The sequence below is a fragment of the Ambystoma mexicanum genome, chromosome 10, assembly GCF_040938575.1.
Source record: "Ambystoma mexicanum isolate Mex_15411 chromosome 10, UKY_AmexF1_1, whole genome shotgun sequence".
In the NCBI taxonomy this organism is placed as follows: domain Eukaryota; kingdom Metazoa; phylum Chordata; class Amphibia; order Caudata; family Ambystomatidae; genus Ambystoma; species Ambystoma mexicanum.
The window spans coordinates 302,030,193-302,048,712 of record NC_090932.1 but is presented as its reverse complement, the minus strand read 5'-3'; the positions used below and the strand labels follow the sequence as shown (position 1 = coordinate 302,048,712).

Below are 18,520 nucleotides of genomic sequence, written 5' to 3'. Positions count from 1 at the left end.
CTTCTTCCTTTTCTTCTGTGTGAGTCCACCATGGAAAGTGAAGGGGGGGCTCTGTACGGAGCCCCGCCTTCACTTTCCATGGAGGCCATCTTGGAACAGTCTTTTTATTCCATGAACAGGACGCCGCAAGGCATCCCATTCATAGACCGAAAATACTTTCAATTAGCCCTGTCCCAGCCCATGGGACGATTGCTAATTGCGCTAAGCACCCATTCCAAGGGCTGGAAAAGGTAGTAACGGCCCAAAGCCCCTTGTTAAAAGTTCCTGCTTCGCTCAGGCCTTTAACTTGGACCAAGGGCCGTTGCCACCTGTTTGAGCCCTTGTAACGGGTGCTTAATGCCACATTAATGCCCTACCTTTTCTGCATGCTCACTAAATGTTCTAAGCAATCAGAGATCGTAAAGGACTGGGAGTTGTCTTCTTGCTGTAACTGTTCTGCTTTAGGGGTGGTGCCTTCCCCATCCTTCCATAGAGACTCCGAACAGCCACATTAAGTGCTGATCTTCCACATGAAAAGCAGTGGACTCCACCTCTATGCATATTCGTCAAAACACTTTTGTCTCAAACAAGTTATATTTCTGAAAAAAAAAACTGTTTTGCTTTCTCTTGCTTTAGACCTTCACTGCACCCTCTTTTGATGATAAGATCTTGGAAGTAGTAGCTGTTTTCGGGAGTATGCAGATGGCCGTTTCACGTGTCATCAAACTACAGCACCACAGAATAGCACAGGTAAATGCTTCTGGGTGATCCTTCATGCTGTTGATCTTTGGCCACAGCTAAAAGCCTGACAAAGCCTCCTCATCATCATCATCATGATGATGTACTATCCTAAGAACAGTATTTTCGAATGGATTGTGTCCTCCGACGTATTCCTTATTTTGATAGATTACTTCCAGCTTGCTGGCCTCGGAAAGTTTTTTTCAGTAGAGGGTGCTGCGCGTCAACGTCCCTCGAGTTGGTGTCCCTCGACAGTCTCTGTATCAGCGCCAACGTCATCGTGCATATAAATAGACTTGCGCAGCGTCCGTTGCTCAGTTCCATTTTTCCGTGCTTCATGGGCCTCGGAATCGTGTTGCTCAGTTCTTTATTCAAGTATTTCTTATTATTCCTCGAAGATGTCTTCTTCATTCGAAGGCTTCCTCTTCCGAACCGTCGACCCCACGGTCCGGCTTCAAGATGTGTCGAGATTGTGGGTAGAAAATGTTGTTGACGGATCCTCACAGGATCTGTTTGTGGTGCCTGGGATCGGAGCATCACTATTCGGAATGCGAGGACTGTATGTCCATGGCAGCGAAAGCCTTGAAGGAGCGTAAGGGGAAGCTAGAAAGAGGTAAGACTCTTAAAACTTCAACTTCTTCGAAAGTTTCCTCGGCAGAGTCGAGACATTCGTCTCCTCCCCGTCACAGGAAACATTCCCGTTGAAGTTCTGGAAGAGGTTCCCATCAGTCTTCGAGATCTAAACACTCGAAAAAGAGGTGTCGTAGATCTCCCTCTTCTTCGTCTTCTTCCACTTCCCCGGAAAGGGTCACCTCCCCCACGAATCACAGCTCTCCAGCTAAGGGGAGAAATTCCGTAAAAAAATGCTTAGCGTCTTCGAGAAAGCGGCCTCGACCCCCTCGGAGATGGCTAAAGGTGATACCCTGGGTGAAAGACCCGTAAAATCGAAACGCCGCGAGTTGTTGCACCCGGCGAAAGAAACTGCCCAAGAGCGTCATGAACCCTCGAGCAAAGGCAGTAAGACCGCGTCATCGACGCCTCCTTCGACTCGTAAATCTGCATCATCGACGCCTTTATCGAAGGGCCCGTCGACGCACAAATCGGTCGAATCAACGCCGTCCTCGACGCCGCTGTCGACACCGATAAAGGACAGACCTACTGCTGTTACATCTCAGTCAGTAGACGTACCGAGGGCTTCGACCATGACCTCGAGGATGTCGTCTATAACCTTGACGACTCCGAGTAGGATTCCAATCCTCTTGAGTTCTTCGAGGCCTCTTCATACTTTTTCGACGCCTTTTTCGGTTTCATCGAAGCCTTTGACTTCCGCGTCGACAACTTCGACGTTTTCTCAACCGGTGACTACAAGCTTGGCCCCTTCTGCTCTAGAAATGGGTTTTAGACCATACCCAAGGTCAGATTATTTCATAGCTTTGTCCTCTATATATGAGGAAGGGGAGGATTCTGACCATGAAAGACCCTTTGGGTTACAGAGAACCACTACACCTATACCAGAGAAATTTATCTCTGAAGAGAACAGATTGAAAGACCTTCAAGACTCTTTGCATGAGGCAAGTGGTTTAGATACTTCTCCAGAAGTAGAATTCGCTAAACCAGACCGAGGGTAACATGCTGAGACCCTTTATAGGGTCTTAATGGCTAGAATAATAGAGTTCATGGGGTGGTCTACACCTTCACCTTCTTTTCAACAGGATGATTTTACGGACATTTTACTTAAAGGCCCACAGGAAGATCCTGTGGTTCCCTTTCATGCTGCATTGCAGAGAAAAATATCTGTCAACTGGGAAACTCCTGAGGTTATCCCGGCAGTTAACAAAAAACTATCTGCCAAATATAGGGTATCTGCTTCTGACCCTGAATATTTGAGCAAACATCCAACTCCAGAGGGTTTGGTTGTACAAGCAGCAACTTCATCGAACAGTAGATCTGCATACCCTACTATTCCACAAGACAGGGATGATAAAAGGTTTGACGCTATGTCAAAAAAGGTCTTCTCGGCATGTAGCATGGCGCTTAAATCCATTAATGCTACTTGCACGCTCGCAAGATTCAGCCATACACTTTGGGAGTGTGCTTCATCTACGGCTGACTGTCTCCCGGAAGTAGAGGAAAGGGAAGCACTTCTGAACATCATTAAATATGGTAAAGACGCAATGTGTGAGTCCCTTCCAACTGGCATTGATTCTGCTGACAGTATCAGCAGGGCCATGGCGGCAAGTACTACAATCCGCAGATTTGCGTGGTTGCGAAAGTCTGGTTTTGCTCCAGATGTACAGGCCAGACTTTTGAATATGCCATTTGACGGTACTTCTTTGTTTGGTAAGAAGGCTGATGACAGCCTAGAGAAATTACAAACATCCAAGGCAGCAGCGAAATCTCTTTGAGCTGCAATCCGTCAAACTCCCTATCGCCCCTCAGGAACCTCTTGGAGGGGTAGGTCCTTTCGCTTTTATTCCGCATTTGGAAAAGGCAGAGGACAGCTGCTCAAAGGGGCCAAAAACGATTCACCTGCGGTGGACGGGTTAAAAGTACAAAAGCCGCAGCAGCAGCAGGTGCCTGCTTGCCCTCGGCATCTTCGTCAGCCGCCTCTAAACCACTCAGGTCTCTCCTCACAGGACACCAGTAGAGGGCAGGTTAACTCAACATCTGACGGAATGGCAGGCTATTACGTCAGATGCTTGGGCATTGGAGACAGTTGCCCAAGGGTACTGCCTGCCCTTTCTATGCACCCCTCAGATTCATCCACCAGGGAACATCTCTTTGAAGTTTCCAGACCCGCTCCTTTCGCAGGAGATTCTAGACCTGCTAGAGAAAGGTGCCATAGAACCGGTACCTGTAGCGGAGAGTAACAAGGGTTGGTATTCCCCCTACTTTCTAGTACCGAAGAAGGACGGAGGACTGAGACCCATCTTGGACTTACGAGAATTGAACAAATTCCTCAGGAAGGACAAGTTCAAGATGGTAACTCTCTCTCAGATCCTTCAGGCCCTCCAGCTTCAGGACTGGCTGGTATCTCTAGACCTTTAGGATGCTTATTTCCATGTGCCAATCCATCTCAAACACAGGAAATACCTGAGGTTCGCAATTGGCAACTCTCACTATCAATTTCGAGTTCTGCCATTTGGGCTGACCTCCGCCCCGAGGGTCTTCACCAAGCTAATGTCGGTAGTGGCTGCAAGTCTTAAGGAGGGAAGGGATCCACGTCTACCCCAAACTAGACGATTGGTTGATCAGAGCAGTATCTTCGGAACAAGCTCAGATCCAACTAGATTATGTCTGCCACTTCCTTCACAAACTGGGCTTCTCCCTCAATTTAAAGAAGTCACAGATGATAACACCACAGAGACTCCAGTTCATCGGAGCGGTCCTGGACACTTCCCTGGGGAAAGCCTTGCCACCAGAGGTGAGGGCTCAAGATATTCTGCAGATGGTCACCAAGTTTCAAAATGCCCAACGTCTCCCAGCCTTCGATTATTTGAGGTTACTAGGCCTCATGGCATCCTTCATCTTCCTTGTGCCAGAGGCTCGCCTGAGAATGAGATCTCTTCAGTGGGCACTAAGAACCCAGTGGTCACAAGTCTCAGGAAGAATGACAGATCTCCTTCAGGTTCTGGACAAAATGGCTCGCGACCTTCAGTGGTGGGCCTGTCGGGAGAACATTTTGAAAGGAGAACTGTTTTGGCAACCATGGCCGGAGATAACAGTAGTCACGGATGCCTCACTCACAGGGTGGGGGGCCCATACCAACGACTTGACCATCAGCTGTCGTTGGTCTCCATTGGAGTCCAGACTACATATCAACCTGTTGGAGCTGAGAGCTATCAGATTAGCGCTGAAGGCTTTTCTGCCATCTGTACAAGGAAAAAATGTCCTAATAATGACGGACAACACAGTGGCCATGCACTACCTCAACAAAAGAGGAGGCGTAGGATCACTGCCACTGTGCAGAGAGGCGATGCAGCTCTGTTTTTGGGCAATTAAAGAAGGAATCTCTCTATCGGCAGATCACTTAGCCAGAGAGAAGAACTTGACAGCGGACGCTCTCAGCAGGCAGAGCACAGTCTCTCACGAGTGGGAGATAGCTCAGGAAGTCCTTCAAGAGATCTTCACCCTTTGGGGAACCCTCCAGTGGATCTGTTCGCCACCAGTATCAACAGGAAGTGCGATCAGTTTTGTTCAAGGGAATTTCCCCCGAGAGCTGCTCTAGGGGACGCGTTTGTAGTGGACTGGGAGTTTCCACTTCTGTACACGTTTCCTCTGGTCCCTGTCATTCCTCAGATGATCAGGAGGTTGAGAAGATTCCAGAAGACTATGATCCTAATTGCCCCAGACTGGGCCAGGAGAACGTGGTACCCGGACCTTCTGGACATGTCCATCTGCCCTCCGATTCGTCTTCCGCACAGGGAGGATCTTCTCTCGCAGAAGGGAGGTCAGGTTCTCCATCCAGACATCAGAACCCTGAACCTTCACGCTTGGTTTCTGAAAGGTTGAGATAGAAGGATTGGGACCTCCCAGATGACGTCATGGAGGTGTTGCTTTCGGCTAGAAGGCCAGCAACAATGACTTTAAACCACTACCGTTGGAACAAGTTTTGCAGCTGATGTAGAGAAAAGAATATCGAACCCTTTTCATGCGGTACAACAATGGTGTTATCTTTTTCCGAATTCAGGTCTTCAAGTTGGTACGGTCAAGGGCTCCCTCGCAGCGCTGTCGATCCTCAAACGCACTGCGGAGGAGCCATCCTATTTCAAATTACCCCTAGTAATTCAATTTCTGAAGGGGTTAACTAATGTCTATCCCCCAAAGCTGTTTCAAGTTCCCTTGTGGGACTTAAATCTAGTCTTAAATTTCCTGAGGGGTACTCCCGTTGAACCACTCCATTCTTGTTCATTAAGATTTCTCACCCTTAAAACTAGTGGCTTTGACATCTGCCAGAAGAGTGAGCGAATTACAAGCTCGATCTTGCAAATCTCCTCATACAATTTTTCACAAAGACAAAGTTTTCCTACAAGTGAAGCCTAATTTCTTCCCAAAGGTAGTCTCTGAATTCCACATCACTCAGAAGGTAACCTTACCTTAATTCTATACTCCTCCCCATCCAGGGAAAGAGGAAGAGAGGCTACATAGGCTGGATCCAAGGCGAGCCTTGAGTTTTTATATCAGCAGACTTGCCAGGATAAGGCAAGCAGACCAACTGTTTATAGGTTATGCAGGACACAAATTAGGATTGCCAATCACAAAACGGACCATTTCAAGATGGATTATTTTAGCCATTCTAGAATGCTGCAAATGTACAGGGAAAGAGCCCCCTCAACACCTTAGGGCTCATTCAGCCAGGGGTATCGCAGCCTCTTCGGCCCTCCAAAGAGGGGTACCAATTCAAGACATATGTGCGGCTGCCACATGGTCGTTCGCACATACCTTTACAAAATTCTACAATCTGGATTCCTCCTCTAGCCAGGAGACAAGATTTGGCAAAGCTGTGTTACACTCTGTTCATTCTTAAAGGGAAATATTGCAATTTTACTCCCACCTCCGTTTACACACCACTAGTATGGGACTCTATCAAGATAAGGAATACGTCGGAGGACACAATCCCTTCGAAGAACAAGTTACTTCTTACCTTGTAACGTTGTTTCGAGGGGATGTTCCTCTGACATATTCCTTATCGCCCCTCCCATCCATCCATCCCCTCAGTAAAACTTCCCTTGTGGTTGCAGCTTACGCTCCTTCAAGGTAAATAACCAATTAATGCACAGCTACTCTTAAGCTTCAAAACGGAACGGAGCAACGGACGCTGCGCGAGTCTATTTATACGCACGATGACGTCGGCGCCGATACGGAGACTGTCGAGGGACACCAACTCGAGGGACGTCGACACGCAGCGCCCTCTACTGAAAAACTGTTCCGAGGCAAGCAAGCTGGAAGTAATCTATCAAGATAAGGAATATGTCGGAGGAACATCCCCTCGAAAGAACGTTACAAGGTAAGAAGTAACTTGTTCTTCTTTAAGTTTGATGATGGTACAGACAGGTCTCTCCTTTATGAAATGTCTTTCTCTGGTGTGACACTATATCAAAGGTATTACCTCTGGTGTGAATGTTCAAAAGATATTCTCTTGCAGGTGTGAGGTCAGTAAAACACACCTGTCTCTAAAGTATGTTACTGTATAGAAGAACATTCCTCTGTCAGGTGGGATGGCCTATAACATGTATCCTCTCAGCAGTGGGATGGTAAAAGGCAGCTTTCTTTCTCAGATTTTCATTCAATGCTTATTCTTTGTGCATAGTGTCGGATGGTAAAGATAACCATCTTGGGAGATGATGGAGTGCCTGTACAAGTGGATGGAGAGGCTTGGATCCAACCGCCAGGATTCATTCGTATCATACACAAGAACAGGACACAAACACTCACCAGGGATCGGGTAAGAAAGAAATAATCTTGTGCAAAATAAATGGGCTACAAACCTGCTCACTGCCAAAGGATAGAGTGTATGATTTGAACTGCATGGAACACTATGAACTGCATGTTGTTTGAATGTGTGCTTTATCTGGTAGTTTCATTGATGAAGAAAGGGCACATTGGGTGCAAGAGGAGTTTTCTTGGGATTTTATTAGCTTTCATGATAATTTTGCTATATTGCTTTCTGACTCTTTAAAAACCAATATGAATAATTATATATTACAAAAAGTGCACAGATCCCACAATGCCAATACTCGTATCATAAGTATGACACTGACACTGACACAATGGATACAATTCGTAAAACCTTCATTGAAAATGTTGGGGTTGGAGAAACTCCTATTTTGACCTATAACTAAGATGGGAGGAGACTCGATCTTCAAACGATAAACAAAACAGTCCTAGTGGAGTCCGTCATATCAAAATGGCCTATGCAAACAAAAACCTAATTCCTGCTCTTTCTTTTGTACAAAAAGTGTAAATGTATGTAAAAGAAAAAATCAGTGTTCAAAAGAATAAAGGTGGTTGAACCAGCTCTCCTCCTCATGTTAAACCTCACAGTGTAAGGCTTTCCTTGTAGGCAGGATGGCACACTCTGGCTCGGTTTCGAACACTCTAAGCAGTCCAAAAACATGGATTGAGGCCCGTCGCCCTTCCACGTTAAAGTCTCTTTCGTGCTTTTCAAAATTATGTTCCAACGTAAAGTTCACTTCACTGGACACGTTGAAATATTAATATTTTTATTAAATTATAGAAAAAACATCATAATAAACTGATCCAAAGTTTCTAAAAATCATCAGTTGTGCCAACATCAATGCACTTCTAATGCAATTGCAATTGCAATGTTGGGGAATCTGATGCTGTTGTTGGCAGCATTGTTAACCATAGTGTATTGCGTTGTTGGGATTATATTATACATTTGTTGATTGCTTTCCTGTGAGGATCTTTTTGTTCCTATTTGTAATGAACAGAGATTGTATTTTAGAGTGTTGTTTTACATTTGAGATTTAAATGTTATAATTGAATGAAATAATTGTGATGTTAGGTTGTCTGAGTGTGAATGAGGTATGTCTGGTGAATGTTTTCTGGGATAATATGAGAATATTTTGTCGAATCAGATAGGTCAATTGTTCCTTCAACTTTTTTAGAAATGCATTGATGTTGTCACCACTGATGATTTTTAGAAACATTAGATCATTTTATTGTGATATTTTTTCTATAATTTAATTAAAATGTTAATATTTCAACGTGTCCAGTGAAGTGAATTGAATGGTTTCACCTCACTAGTTTTTGCATTTGGACCCCCTGTCACCTCATGGCTTGTTTCTATGAGATAATGGTTATATAGATGTGTGCACTACTTTAGAGCTCAACCACAGAATCACTTGTTCTATGATCATTTATGTTGAAGCAAATATAACAGTTCTTTCCAGGTCAGATCATAGAACAGAGATAAACCTGGTATCCCCTGTCACTCCTGTTTGTTGCCAATGTAAAGTTCACAACCGGTGCCCCTCTACCGGGCTCAGACCTCTCACTTCACAGTTCAACACAAACTTGCAAGGGGCCCCCTTCCTCAAGCTTATTTTACTTCGGGTCTTCCTTATTCTGGCTCAGATCCCTCTCGGATGGCGAAGACTTTGGAATGTGCGTGGTTCTCTTTACAGACCACCGCAGGACCACTTTGACTCTGTTAGGCAAGATTTGGTGCAGTGCCCTTTGGGTGCACTACAACAACCTTGACCTCCTGGCAATAGGAACCCAACCTTTGGTATAAGGCTGTACTACACAGGTTGGTAGTGTGGCTTAGCAGCCAGGCTTATCTCAAGAGGGGTCAGTGTGAGCAGTAGGGTGGTTACACAGAGATTCACAGTGACAGGTATCCAAATAAACACTTGCACTCAAGGTTTCTAGATTAAACCATTATTAATTTATTTAACAGTCAGTTTGAATAAGCCTTCTTCAGAAGGGGCAATATAATAGTAACACACAAATATACTCCAAAATACACACTCTTAGTTTCTCTAAATCAGCAAATACCCATTTGGGGTGGCACACAGACACTTCCTACACCCTCAGGTGACTTAAATAGCTAGGACACTGTGGACATTAATATATCACTGGTACATTTAGAGCAATACTGAGATGAGTGTCAAAGTAAAGCGGTTTCAGAATACGACAAGAGATCACACAAATATTCTGAAGTAGGTAAATATTTTTGAACCCCCCCAATGCAAAGTAAGTTAACCCTTTCCTGGAAGGTAAAAACACGCAATCAGAGAGAAGAGAAGATTCATTCAGAGAGCCAGGCCAGCCAATGTCAATCGGGCAAAAGTCTAGGTGAGCTGAAGCACTTCTTGCAGGTAAGTAAAAGTCTTGCACAATGTTTTAGAAGTCTTTGTAGAAAAAGTAGAATCAAAGTAGGGCCACAAGCTCGGAGGCTTGTGAGGTGTAGAAGATGCAAGCAACTCTACAGGAGCAACCAAGACAGGTTTTAACTGAGAACAGGTAAGGCTACAAGACAAGAGGTAAGTTCTCTAAGACTTTACAGTACCTTTGGTTAGAAGAAATGGTTACAGCTGGCTTCTGTTCCTGTGTGACTCTGCAGATACTTTTGTTCCTGGGCCTCAGTCGTGGGGACATGAGGGAGGACTTCTGGGGACTCCTGCAACAAACACAACAGGACTGTCGGCGACAGCAAAGGGCAAACTTCAATTTAGTGGCACTTCAGCGTTTCAGCTCCTCGCGTCTGACAGCAAATAGCAACACCACGGTTCTCAGATACCACTTCATACTTTCCTCGCTTCTGGGGTCCAGCACTCTGTTGAGGTGGCTCAGGCTTGGTCAGTCCTGCATCAGGGAAATCCGGAGGATCTTCCTAGCGTTCGGCTCTGACTTAAAATCGATCCACTAGATTTGGTGTTCCTCTCCCTGGCAGTTCAGTTCCATCAGCAGCAGCAGTGGAAGTACAGCCAGCTTCAAAAGAATGTCCAAACAAGTTCACTTTGGAGTTGATTGGTCCCACCATCTCAATGGGAGAAGTCATCCTTGCAGGGCTTCTGTAGTCAAGGCGAATTCGGAGCTTCAGCATAGCAGAAGGGCTTCACCCGGCAAACCAGCGGTCCAGGAGTTTGCAGCAGGTGTCTCTTCCAAGTTCTTCTTCAGATTCCTTCGTCCAGTGGTTGACTCTGCCTTCCAAGCCAAAAAGCCTTGCCTTTTGTGCAGGTTTCTCCCATTTTCCAGCCTAGCTGTCACTCACACAGCAGGGTGGCTGTCCTTGCCAGACAGCCAGCCGGCCAATCACCTTTGGGTGCTTTCCTGTAACCAAGGGGATTAAGTGCAGGGAGTTTCGGGCACCTCCCTCACTTCCTGCCCCTGCCAGACATACTGGAGCCAGAGGTGGGCTTCACTCCTGCCAAAGACAAAACGAAAAAAGAGACCAAACCTGGTTTGGCGCGCAGAGTAAATCTCAAGAATGACCTTTCCAGCAAGAAATGGCAAAAAAACAAGACTAGGGCCATTTTGATGGGTGCTTTACTGCAGTTGCGAACGCAGCCCGTGGTAAAAACTCCCAATGGTAGTTAAAAGTAAACCACTGCCACCAGCCATTAATTGCAGAAAGGGTAACATCAAATTGTTACATGGGAATCTAGACAAACGGGATACTAAGTAACCCCTCCAGCACCATATTGTAAGATAGTGTGTGCTGGGTCTAGAAATTTACAATTGTAAGTAAGTCAATTTCACTTTACTGCTCTTGGAAACAGTAGTTTATCCAAGAGAAGGTATTTAAACCTTTGCGAAATCTGAAAGACTCCCCTGTGCCACTGCAATGAAGGTGCTGTGTGACACAAAGTAAAAAGATGATGCCTATGGAGTTTGTCAGACTCGAAAAACCAAAAGAAACACAGAATTTAAATCACAGTAAAATACATGAGAGTGGGAAAAAGATCTCATTCTCTTCATGTTGAAAATGAAAAAGTCCTAGACTCCAGCACAAGTGCTGGGGGTCTCTAAGGTAGAGAGGAATTAGCAAATTTCCGAGAATTCTCCCTAACACTCGTCCCCCCCAAGACTAAGGGACAGGAGGATTTAATCTTCTCCTGGATGAATCTCCTTACTCCAGTTGGTCATACTTTCTGGAGAGACCGTCAGCATTTTGGTGATTACACCCTGACCTGTGTTCTGTGGTAAAATCAAACCCCTGAAGGCTGAAAGACCATCTTAACAATTTAGGATGTTCCCCCTTAATCTGCATTAACCATCTCAAGGGTTGGTGGTCTGTTTGAATGACAAAAGTAGATCCATACAAGTATGATCTAAACTTCTTCAAAGACCACCCAATGGCAAAACATTAACATCCTGTGGTTGCCCACCTTGTTTCAGGGTCCTTCAGTTTCCTACTTATGAAGCAGATAGGGTGTTCCCTGCCTTTCTCATCCAGCTGACTCAGAACTGCACCTATTCCTGTATTTGAAGCATCAGTTTGTACAATAAAGGATTGGTTGTAGTCAGGAGCTCTTAAGACTAGAGCTTGACAAAGGGCTTTCTTAAGTCCTTCAAATGCCTTTATGCACTCCACATTCCACCTGACCTTCTTGGGGAATTTGGGTGAGGAGATCACATTTAAGGGAGAAGCTATGGTCCCATAGTTCTCAATGAAATTCCTATAGTAACCTGAGAGACCTAGAAAAGCTCTCACTTGGGTTTAAGTAGTAGTGGTGGCCCAGTCTTGTACAACTTGTACTTTGCTTGGCACTGGCGTGTTAGGCAGAAACCTGTGCAGTTCCCTTAGGGACCACTGCAAAAGATTTAAGACTACAGGTGTTGGCAGTAAACCCACTTGGTAGCAGTCTGTACCACCCAGATTTACCTGGTAGCTGTGGCTGAGCAGTCAGACTTCTCTCAAGAAGAGTTAGGCAGTATGCAAAGTATACTCAATAGGCACTCAGATACAATAATACAAGCAAACACTGACCAGAGCTTTGGTATCAAAGTATATAATTATTTATTTAAAAACACAGTTGAAACACTCCAGCACTCTTATTGTAACATCTCCTACACACAGTTACTATTATGATATTTCTCCAGCATGGGGTCTGGCATGGATTCACATGCTCATGAATATTCCCCGTCGTCAGGCTGGGAATCCTCGGTAAAGAAAAAACCAGTATCAGTTTCGTTTCTGATCTGTCTTTCGTAGTAATAACCAATCACTGGTCTCTGCGTCATACTGACCACAGCCAATGACTGCCCTCTACCTAAGCACCGCCTCTGGCAGCCATCTTCAGATTTTTACCGCACGTTCATGTGTTGGGATCCTCGTGCTATTGCTCTCGAGCGTTAGTGCTATTTTTCGCGCTTTTTCACAAAAAACTTCGATTCTTTCGGTCAAAAGAGCCTCAAGCTCCACCGATCCTACATCCGATCAACGGGGACCCGTGTCGGATTCATCTGTGCCCCTCAAGGGTGAAGATTTCGTCGAGCTACACTTCGGAGGACTCCAGAAGCTTCTCAGGCCCGGTCTCGGAGATGGCCCAGGAGAAGGGAAGCTCGACGCCCGGAAAGCTGTTCAGGGTCTGCCCTGGATGCCAGCTGCAGAACGTCTTCAAGGAGGACGAACAGTCTTTCTGCCTTTACTGCCTTCATGAGGACAAGACGCACGTGGAGAAGGACTGTGCGTTTTGCGGCAACATGTCGGAACGGACCATGAAGGACCGCCATCAACGTCTCGCCAACTGGCTGGAGGGTAAGAGCCCGTCTGGCGAGAAGAAGAAGAAATCCGAGCGGTCTTCTAAGACCTTTGAGGGCGCCCCGGCGACGGGGGCCCAACATAAGGCCAAGCACCGCGAGTCCGCTGGCACCGGGAGCGCCGAACGGTCGGGCTCTACGGGCGCCAGGCAGGGCGCACCCTCCCCGGCACCATCAACCACGAGCCAACGCTCTGGGTCGGGTAAGAGGAAGGCCGAGCACCCGGCGAAGCTCCTGGAGAGGCCCCGGTCGAGCTCTAAGGCAGAGGAGGAGCGTGGCAGTGCCCCCTCCCTCAAGGATAAGGCGGTGAGCGCACCTAAGGTGGTGAAGGCCTTGATCCATCCGACCAAGCCCTCTATCGAAACGGTCGCGGCGGCCCTGGCTCAGCCTGTGGTGGCTACACCAGTGGTGGCGACCTCAGGGCCCAGAATCTCCCTGCCTCCGCGGAGGGAGTCTTCCTTTGTGCCCATCGATAGGACCCCCGTGAAACCCTCCGTGGGGAAGAAGAAGGGGGGGCAGGGCGTCGTCGTAGATTCGGCCTCAACCTCAGAAGAGGAGCTGATCGAGGTTTTAAGCCACGGCCTAGGCGTGGAAGAAGGCCAGCCCGTCGGAATGGACCCCGACGCAGGTGACGACGACGACATCGTCGAGGATACCGACGGGGCCCCTGCTCGCCCGTCGGATTCCCCTCTGCCAGCGCCGCAAGACAACTCGGCGGCCATTTTGTTGGCCATACAGTCCTTATGCTCCGAGATAAGGACGAGGCTACCGTTACCGACGGAGGAACCTCTCCCGTCGGGGGATCCAGAACCGGGACCTTCTGGTGTTCCCCCCACCAAGAAAAGAAGGATCCATCCACCACCTCCTTTTCAACCGTCGCGCCCCGTCCAGCCCTCCTCCCCGTCCACCCGAGGGGATGATACGGGGACTGACACGGCAGCGACGGGTACGGACGACGAGGCATACGACGAGGATTTTCCGTCGTCGCCTCCCACCAGGGCTTCTCCGCCCGACGAGATCGGATCTTTCCACTCCATGATCTCCAGGGCTTCCGAGCTTTTCCAACTCTGCCCTGAGGAGAAGAAAAAGGAAGGCTTCCTTTATCAGCGGCGCGAGGCCAAGAGGAAGACGGTCCTCGCAGTGCCTCTGTTGGACGACATTTGGGATGAGGGCCTTTCCCTCCTCAAGAACCCTTCCACGACGCCAGCTAGAAGAGACCGGTACGAGAAAAAGTACCGGGTCCCGGACACGGCCCCCCTATGCCTCCGGGCGCAGCCTACCCCGGACTCCGTCGTCTCCGCGGCAGCCAGGAAGAAAGCGGGGGGGGGGGTGCGGCCTCCACATCAACTTCCCCGCCGGACGGCGAGGGAAAGAAATTGGATGCTATGGGACGTAGAGTCATCTCGTCGGCAGCGACGACGATTAAAGCGGCCAACGCCTTGGCTATCGTGGCCCGATACGACAGGGAGCTCTGGTACAAGATAGCTCCCCTGCTGGATTTTCTGCCGGACGACAAGAGGGCGGAGGCCCTTGAGATCCTGCAGGAAGGTGAGGTGGCGTCGGACCACGCCATCACCGTGGCGACGGACATCGCCGACACTGGGTTCCGCCAGCTGGGCAACGGCGTTTGCCTTCAACGTCGTGGATGGCTCAAAGCTACAGACTTTCGGCAGGACGTCCAGACCAGAGTCCTGGACATGCCCTTCGACGGGAACAACCTGTTTGGGAAGACAGTGGACGATTCCCTTCAGGCCATCAAGGCGGATACTGAGACGGCCAGGGCCCTTGGAGTCCTGCAGCAACGACAAACGCCCTTTCGGAGCGGCGGAGGCAAGGGCGCCTCCAAAGGTTCCGGCAGCGGTTTCGCTTCCTACCGTCAAGCGGCCCGCTCGTCGTCGCAAGAGGCCTACAGAGGACGAGGCAAGTCTAGCGGACCCCGCCATCGTCGCCAAGGAGGTCAAGGCGGCAAGGCCGCGTCCAAGCAGGATTGAACCGGCCTTGGGGTCGGGCCCCCACCGAAGCACCCCGGTGGGAGGCCGGCTGGCGGGCTTCGTCAGCGTGTGGGAGTCCATCTCCACCGACCGTTGGGTGCTGGACGCCCTGGCCCGGGGCCACGCGCTCGAGTTTCAAAGAAGGTGCCCGCGCGTCCCCCCCGTGGCCAGGAAAGAACTTCACGTCCCTCAACTTCTCCTGGAGGTAAAGGCGATGCTCAGAAAGGGCGCCATCGAACTCGTCCCAAAGAGGCTTCGGGGCTCCGGAGTCTACTCGCGATACTTCCTCGTGAAGAAGAAGACGGGAGGATGGCGCCCCATCCTAGACCTGCGACGTCTGAACAAGTTCATCAAGGCGCAGAAGTTCCGGATGGTCACCCTCCAGCACGTCCTGGGTCAGCTGGAGGAAGGAGACTTCCTATCGTCGTTGGATTTGGAGGATGCCTACTTCCACATTCCCATCCTAAAGGGGCACCGAAAATTCCTCAGATTCGTGGTCCAAGGGCGTCATTACCAGTTCAAAGCCCTTCCCTTCGGACTACGGTCGGCACCCAGTGTATTCACCAAGTGCCTCGCACCGGTGGCGGCGCAGCTGCGCCGCGAGGGGATTCACGTCTACCCCTACCTGGACGACTGGCTCATCCGCGCCAAGACGAGGGAGCTCGCCGTGGTCCACACGGCAAGGACCGTCCAACTCCTCACGGACCTGGGATTCTCCGTGAACTACGCCAAATCCCACCTGGTGCCCGCGCAAGTCGCACTGTTTCTGGGAGCGAGGCTCGACACAGTGTCCCTTCTGGCCTCCCCGTCGGAGGAGAGGACCAGGACCATCTTGGGCAAGGTGCAACGGATGTTGGTGGCCGACGCGGCCAAGGTGAGGTCCATCAAGTCCCTCCTCGGGATGATGTCTTCCTGCATCTACCTCATTCCCATGTGCAGGCTCCGGATGCGCCCGTTGCAAGAATTCCTGGATGCGCGCTGGATCCAGACGACGGGCAGCTTCGAGGAAAGGATCAAGCTCGACGAGAGTTTCCGACGAGCGATACGGTGGTGGGGCACCCGCGCGCATCTGACGGCGGGCATGGACTTCCAGACCCCAGCCCACCAGGAGACTGTGACCACGGATGCCTCCCTGGAAGGGTGGGGAGCGCACACCGAAAATCTGCACGCAAGGGGACTCTGGCTCCCGACGGAGAAGTCCCTGCATATCAACGTCCTGGAGCTCCGTGCAGTGTTTTGGGCCCTCAGGTCCTTCCTTCCGTCCCTCAAGGGCAAGGTGGTGAGGATCTTCACCGACAACACCACCACCATGTTTTACATCAGGAAACAGGGCGGAACCAGGTCCCCAGCGCTGTCCAAGGAGGCGCAGGACCTGTGGCATTGGGCCGTCGCCCAAGGGATTTTTCTGGTGCCGTTTCATCTGGCAGGGATAAAAAACACCATTGCCGACTCACTCAGCAGGGAGCTGCGCTCGTGCCACGAGTGGGAACTACGGCAGGATCTGGTGGATCGCCTATTCCGACGGTGGGGCACACCCCAGATCGACCTGTTCGCGACGGCGACGAACACCAAGTGCCGGAGGTTCGCCAGCAGGTTTCCCCAGACGAGGAGCATGGGCGATGCTTTCTCGTTCCCCTGGGAGGGCCTGTTCCTCTACGCGTTCCCTCCCTTGCCTCTGCTAATCCGGCTCGTCAACCAGCTCAAGAGGTCACGGTGCAGGATGATCCTCGTCGCACCTGCGTGGCCGAGGCAGATATGGTTCCCGGACCTTCTGGACTTGTCAGCGTCCCCGCCGATCAAGCTGCCGGCGGACGCGGATCTACTCTCCAGGGAAGGAGGCGCCATCCTCCACCACGACCCAAAGTCGCTGAACTTGCAGGCCTGGCTCCTGCAGCGCTAGAGTTTGGAGGATACGACATACCGGCCGATTGCAGAGAGGTTCTTGCAAAGGCCAGGGCGTCCTCGACTCTTAAATGCTACGGACACAAATGGAAGAGGTTCTCTGTCTGGTGCCACGCACAGAAGATTAACCCTCTACGGATTACGGCTCCCCAAGTACTGCCGTACCTGCTGACGCTGGCCAAAGCTGGTCTGGCACACGCGTCCATCAAGATTCATCTTGCTGCGATCTCCCGATACACCAGAACCACGGGGCGGACGTCCTTGTGGTCTCATCGTCTGGTGAAAGAGTTCATGAAGGGACTGTTCAGATCGTTCCCGCCGGTGAAGGCTCCGGCCCCGGCGTGGGAGCTCAACGTGGTGCTGACCAAGCTCATGGGACCTCCGTTCGAGCCTCTGCACTCGGCCCCGTTGAAGTTTCTATCGTGGAAAACAGCTTTTCTTGTGGCCATCACCTCCGCACGACGAGTGGGAGAGATCCAGGCCCTTTCCTGCAAGGCCCCGTACTTGACTTTCCACGACACGAGGGTAGTGCTCAGGACGCACCCCTCCTTCATGCCCAAGGTGCCGTCGGACTTCCATCTCAACGAACCCTTGGTGTTGCCTGTGTTCTTCCCGTCGCCTTCGTCGCCGGCTGAGAGGACTTTGCACTCGCTGGATGTGGCTAGAGCGCTGAAGTTCTACGTAGACCGCACGAAGTGTTTTCGGAAGACGTCACAACTCTTTGTGAACTTTGGACCTGTCAATCAGGGGAAGGCTCTCTCGAAGGCTTCCATTTCCAGATGGCTCTCCGGCTGTATCATGTACTGTCATCGGTTGGCAAACCGACCGCTGCCTGGCCGTCCGAGAGCCCATTCCACCAGAGCGATCGCAGCTACCACGGCGTTCCTATCTGGTGTGCCCCTGCTGAACATATGCAGGGCTGCTACGTGGAGGTCGACGCACACCTTCACGAAATTCTACTGCGTCGACCGGGATTCCAGGGAGGAGTCCAGGGTCGGCCAAGCAGTGCTGCGCAACCTGTTCGCCTGAGGTGAGCCTGGTGAGGAGGTAAGATGCTTAATGTTGAGTTTATGTGATGCTTAATGTTGAGCCTTTGCCACCTCCCGTGGTTGTGCATGTGTGTACTGCTATGTATTCTTTATTCATGAGCATGTGAATCCATGCCAGACCCCATGCTGGAGAAGGAACAAGTTACTTACCTGTAACTGTTGTTCTCCAGCATGGGTCTGGCATGGATTCACATGCGAACCCTCCCGCCTACCCCTCTGCGGCTCTTCACTTGGTCATACTGCCACTTCACGTGCTTCCAAATCTGAAGATGGCTGCCAGAGGCGGTGCTTAGGTAGAGGGCAGTCATTGGCTGTGGTCAGTATGACGCAGAGACCAGTGATTGGTTATTACTACGAAAGACAGATCAGAAACGAAACTGATACTGGTTTTTTCTTTACCGAGGATTCCCAGCCTGACGACGGGGAATATTCATGAGCATGTGAATCCATGCCAGACCCATGCTGGAGAACAACAGTTACAGGTAAGTAACTTGTTCCATACACCCCTTTTTCCCTATTAGAAAAGTCACAGTAAAACACCACTTATTTTCATACAGAGGTGAGCGCTTAACTAGATTGCACTCTAATAAGTTTGTGAAAAAGGGAGGGAAAAAGACAGAATATGAA

At 49.8% G+C, this 18,520-nt stretch overlaps 1 protein-coding gene across 2 annotated transcripts in view; it reads left to right on the top strand.

Annotated features, from left to right (window-relative positions):
- DGKD (diacylglycerol kinase delta) overlaps positions 1 to 18,520 on the top strand; it is a 1,999,080-nt gene that overhangs the window by 1,575,947 nt on the left and 404,613 nt on the right. For both annotated transcript variants that reach the window (XM_069617880.1, XM_069617879.1), the window contains exons 22-23: positions 616 to 729; positions 7,028 to 7,162. In XM_069617880.1, coding sequence (XP_069473981.1) covers positions 616 to 729; positions 7,028 to 7,162 — 249 coding nt within the window. The remainder of the gene's footprint in view (positions 1 to 615; positions 730 to 7,027; positions 7,163 to 18,520) is intronic.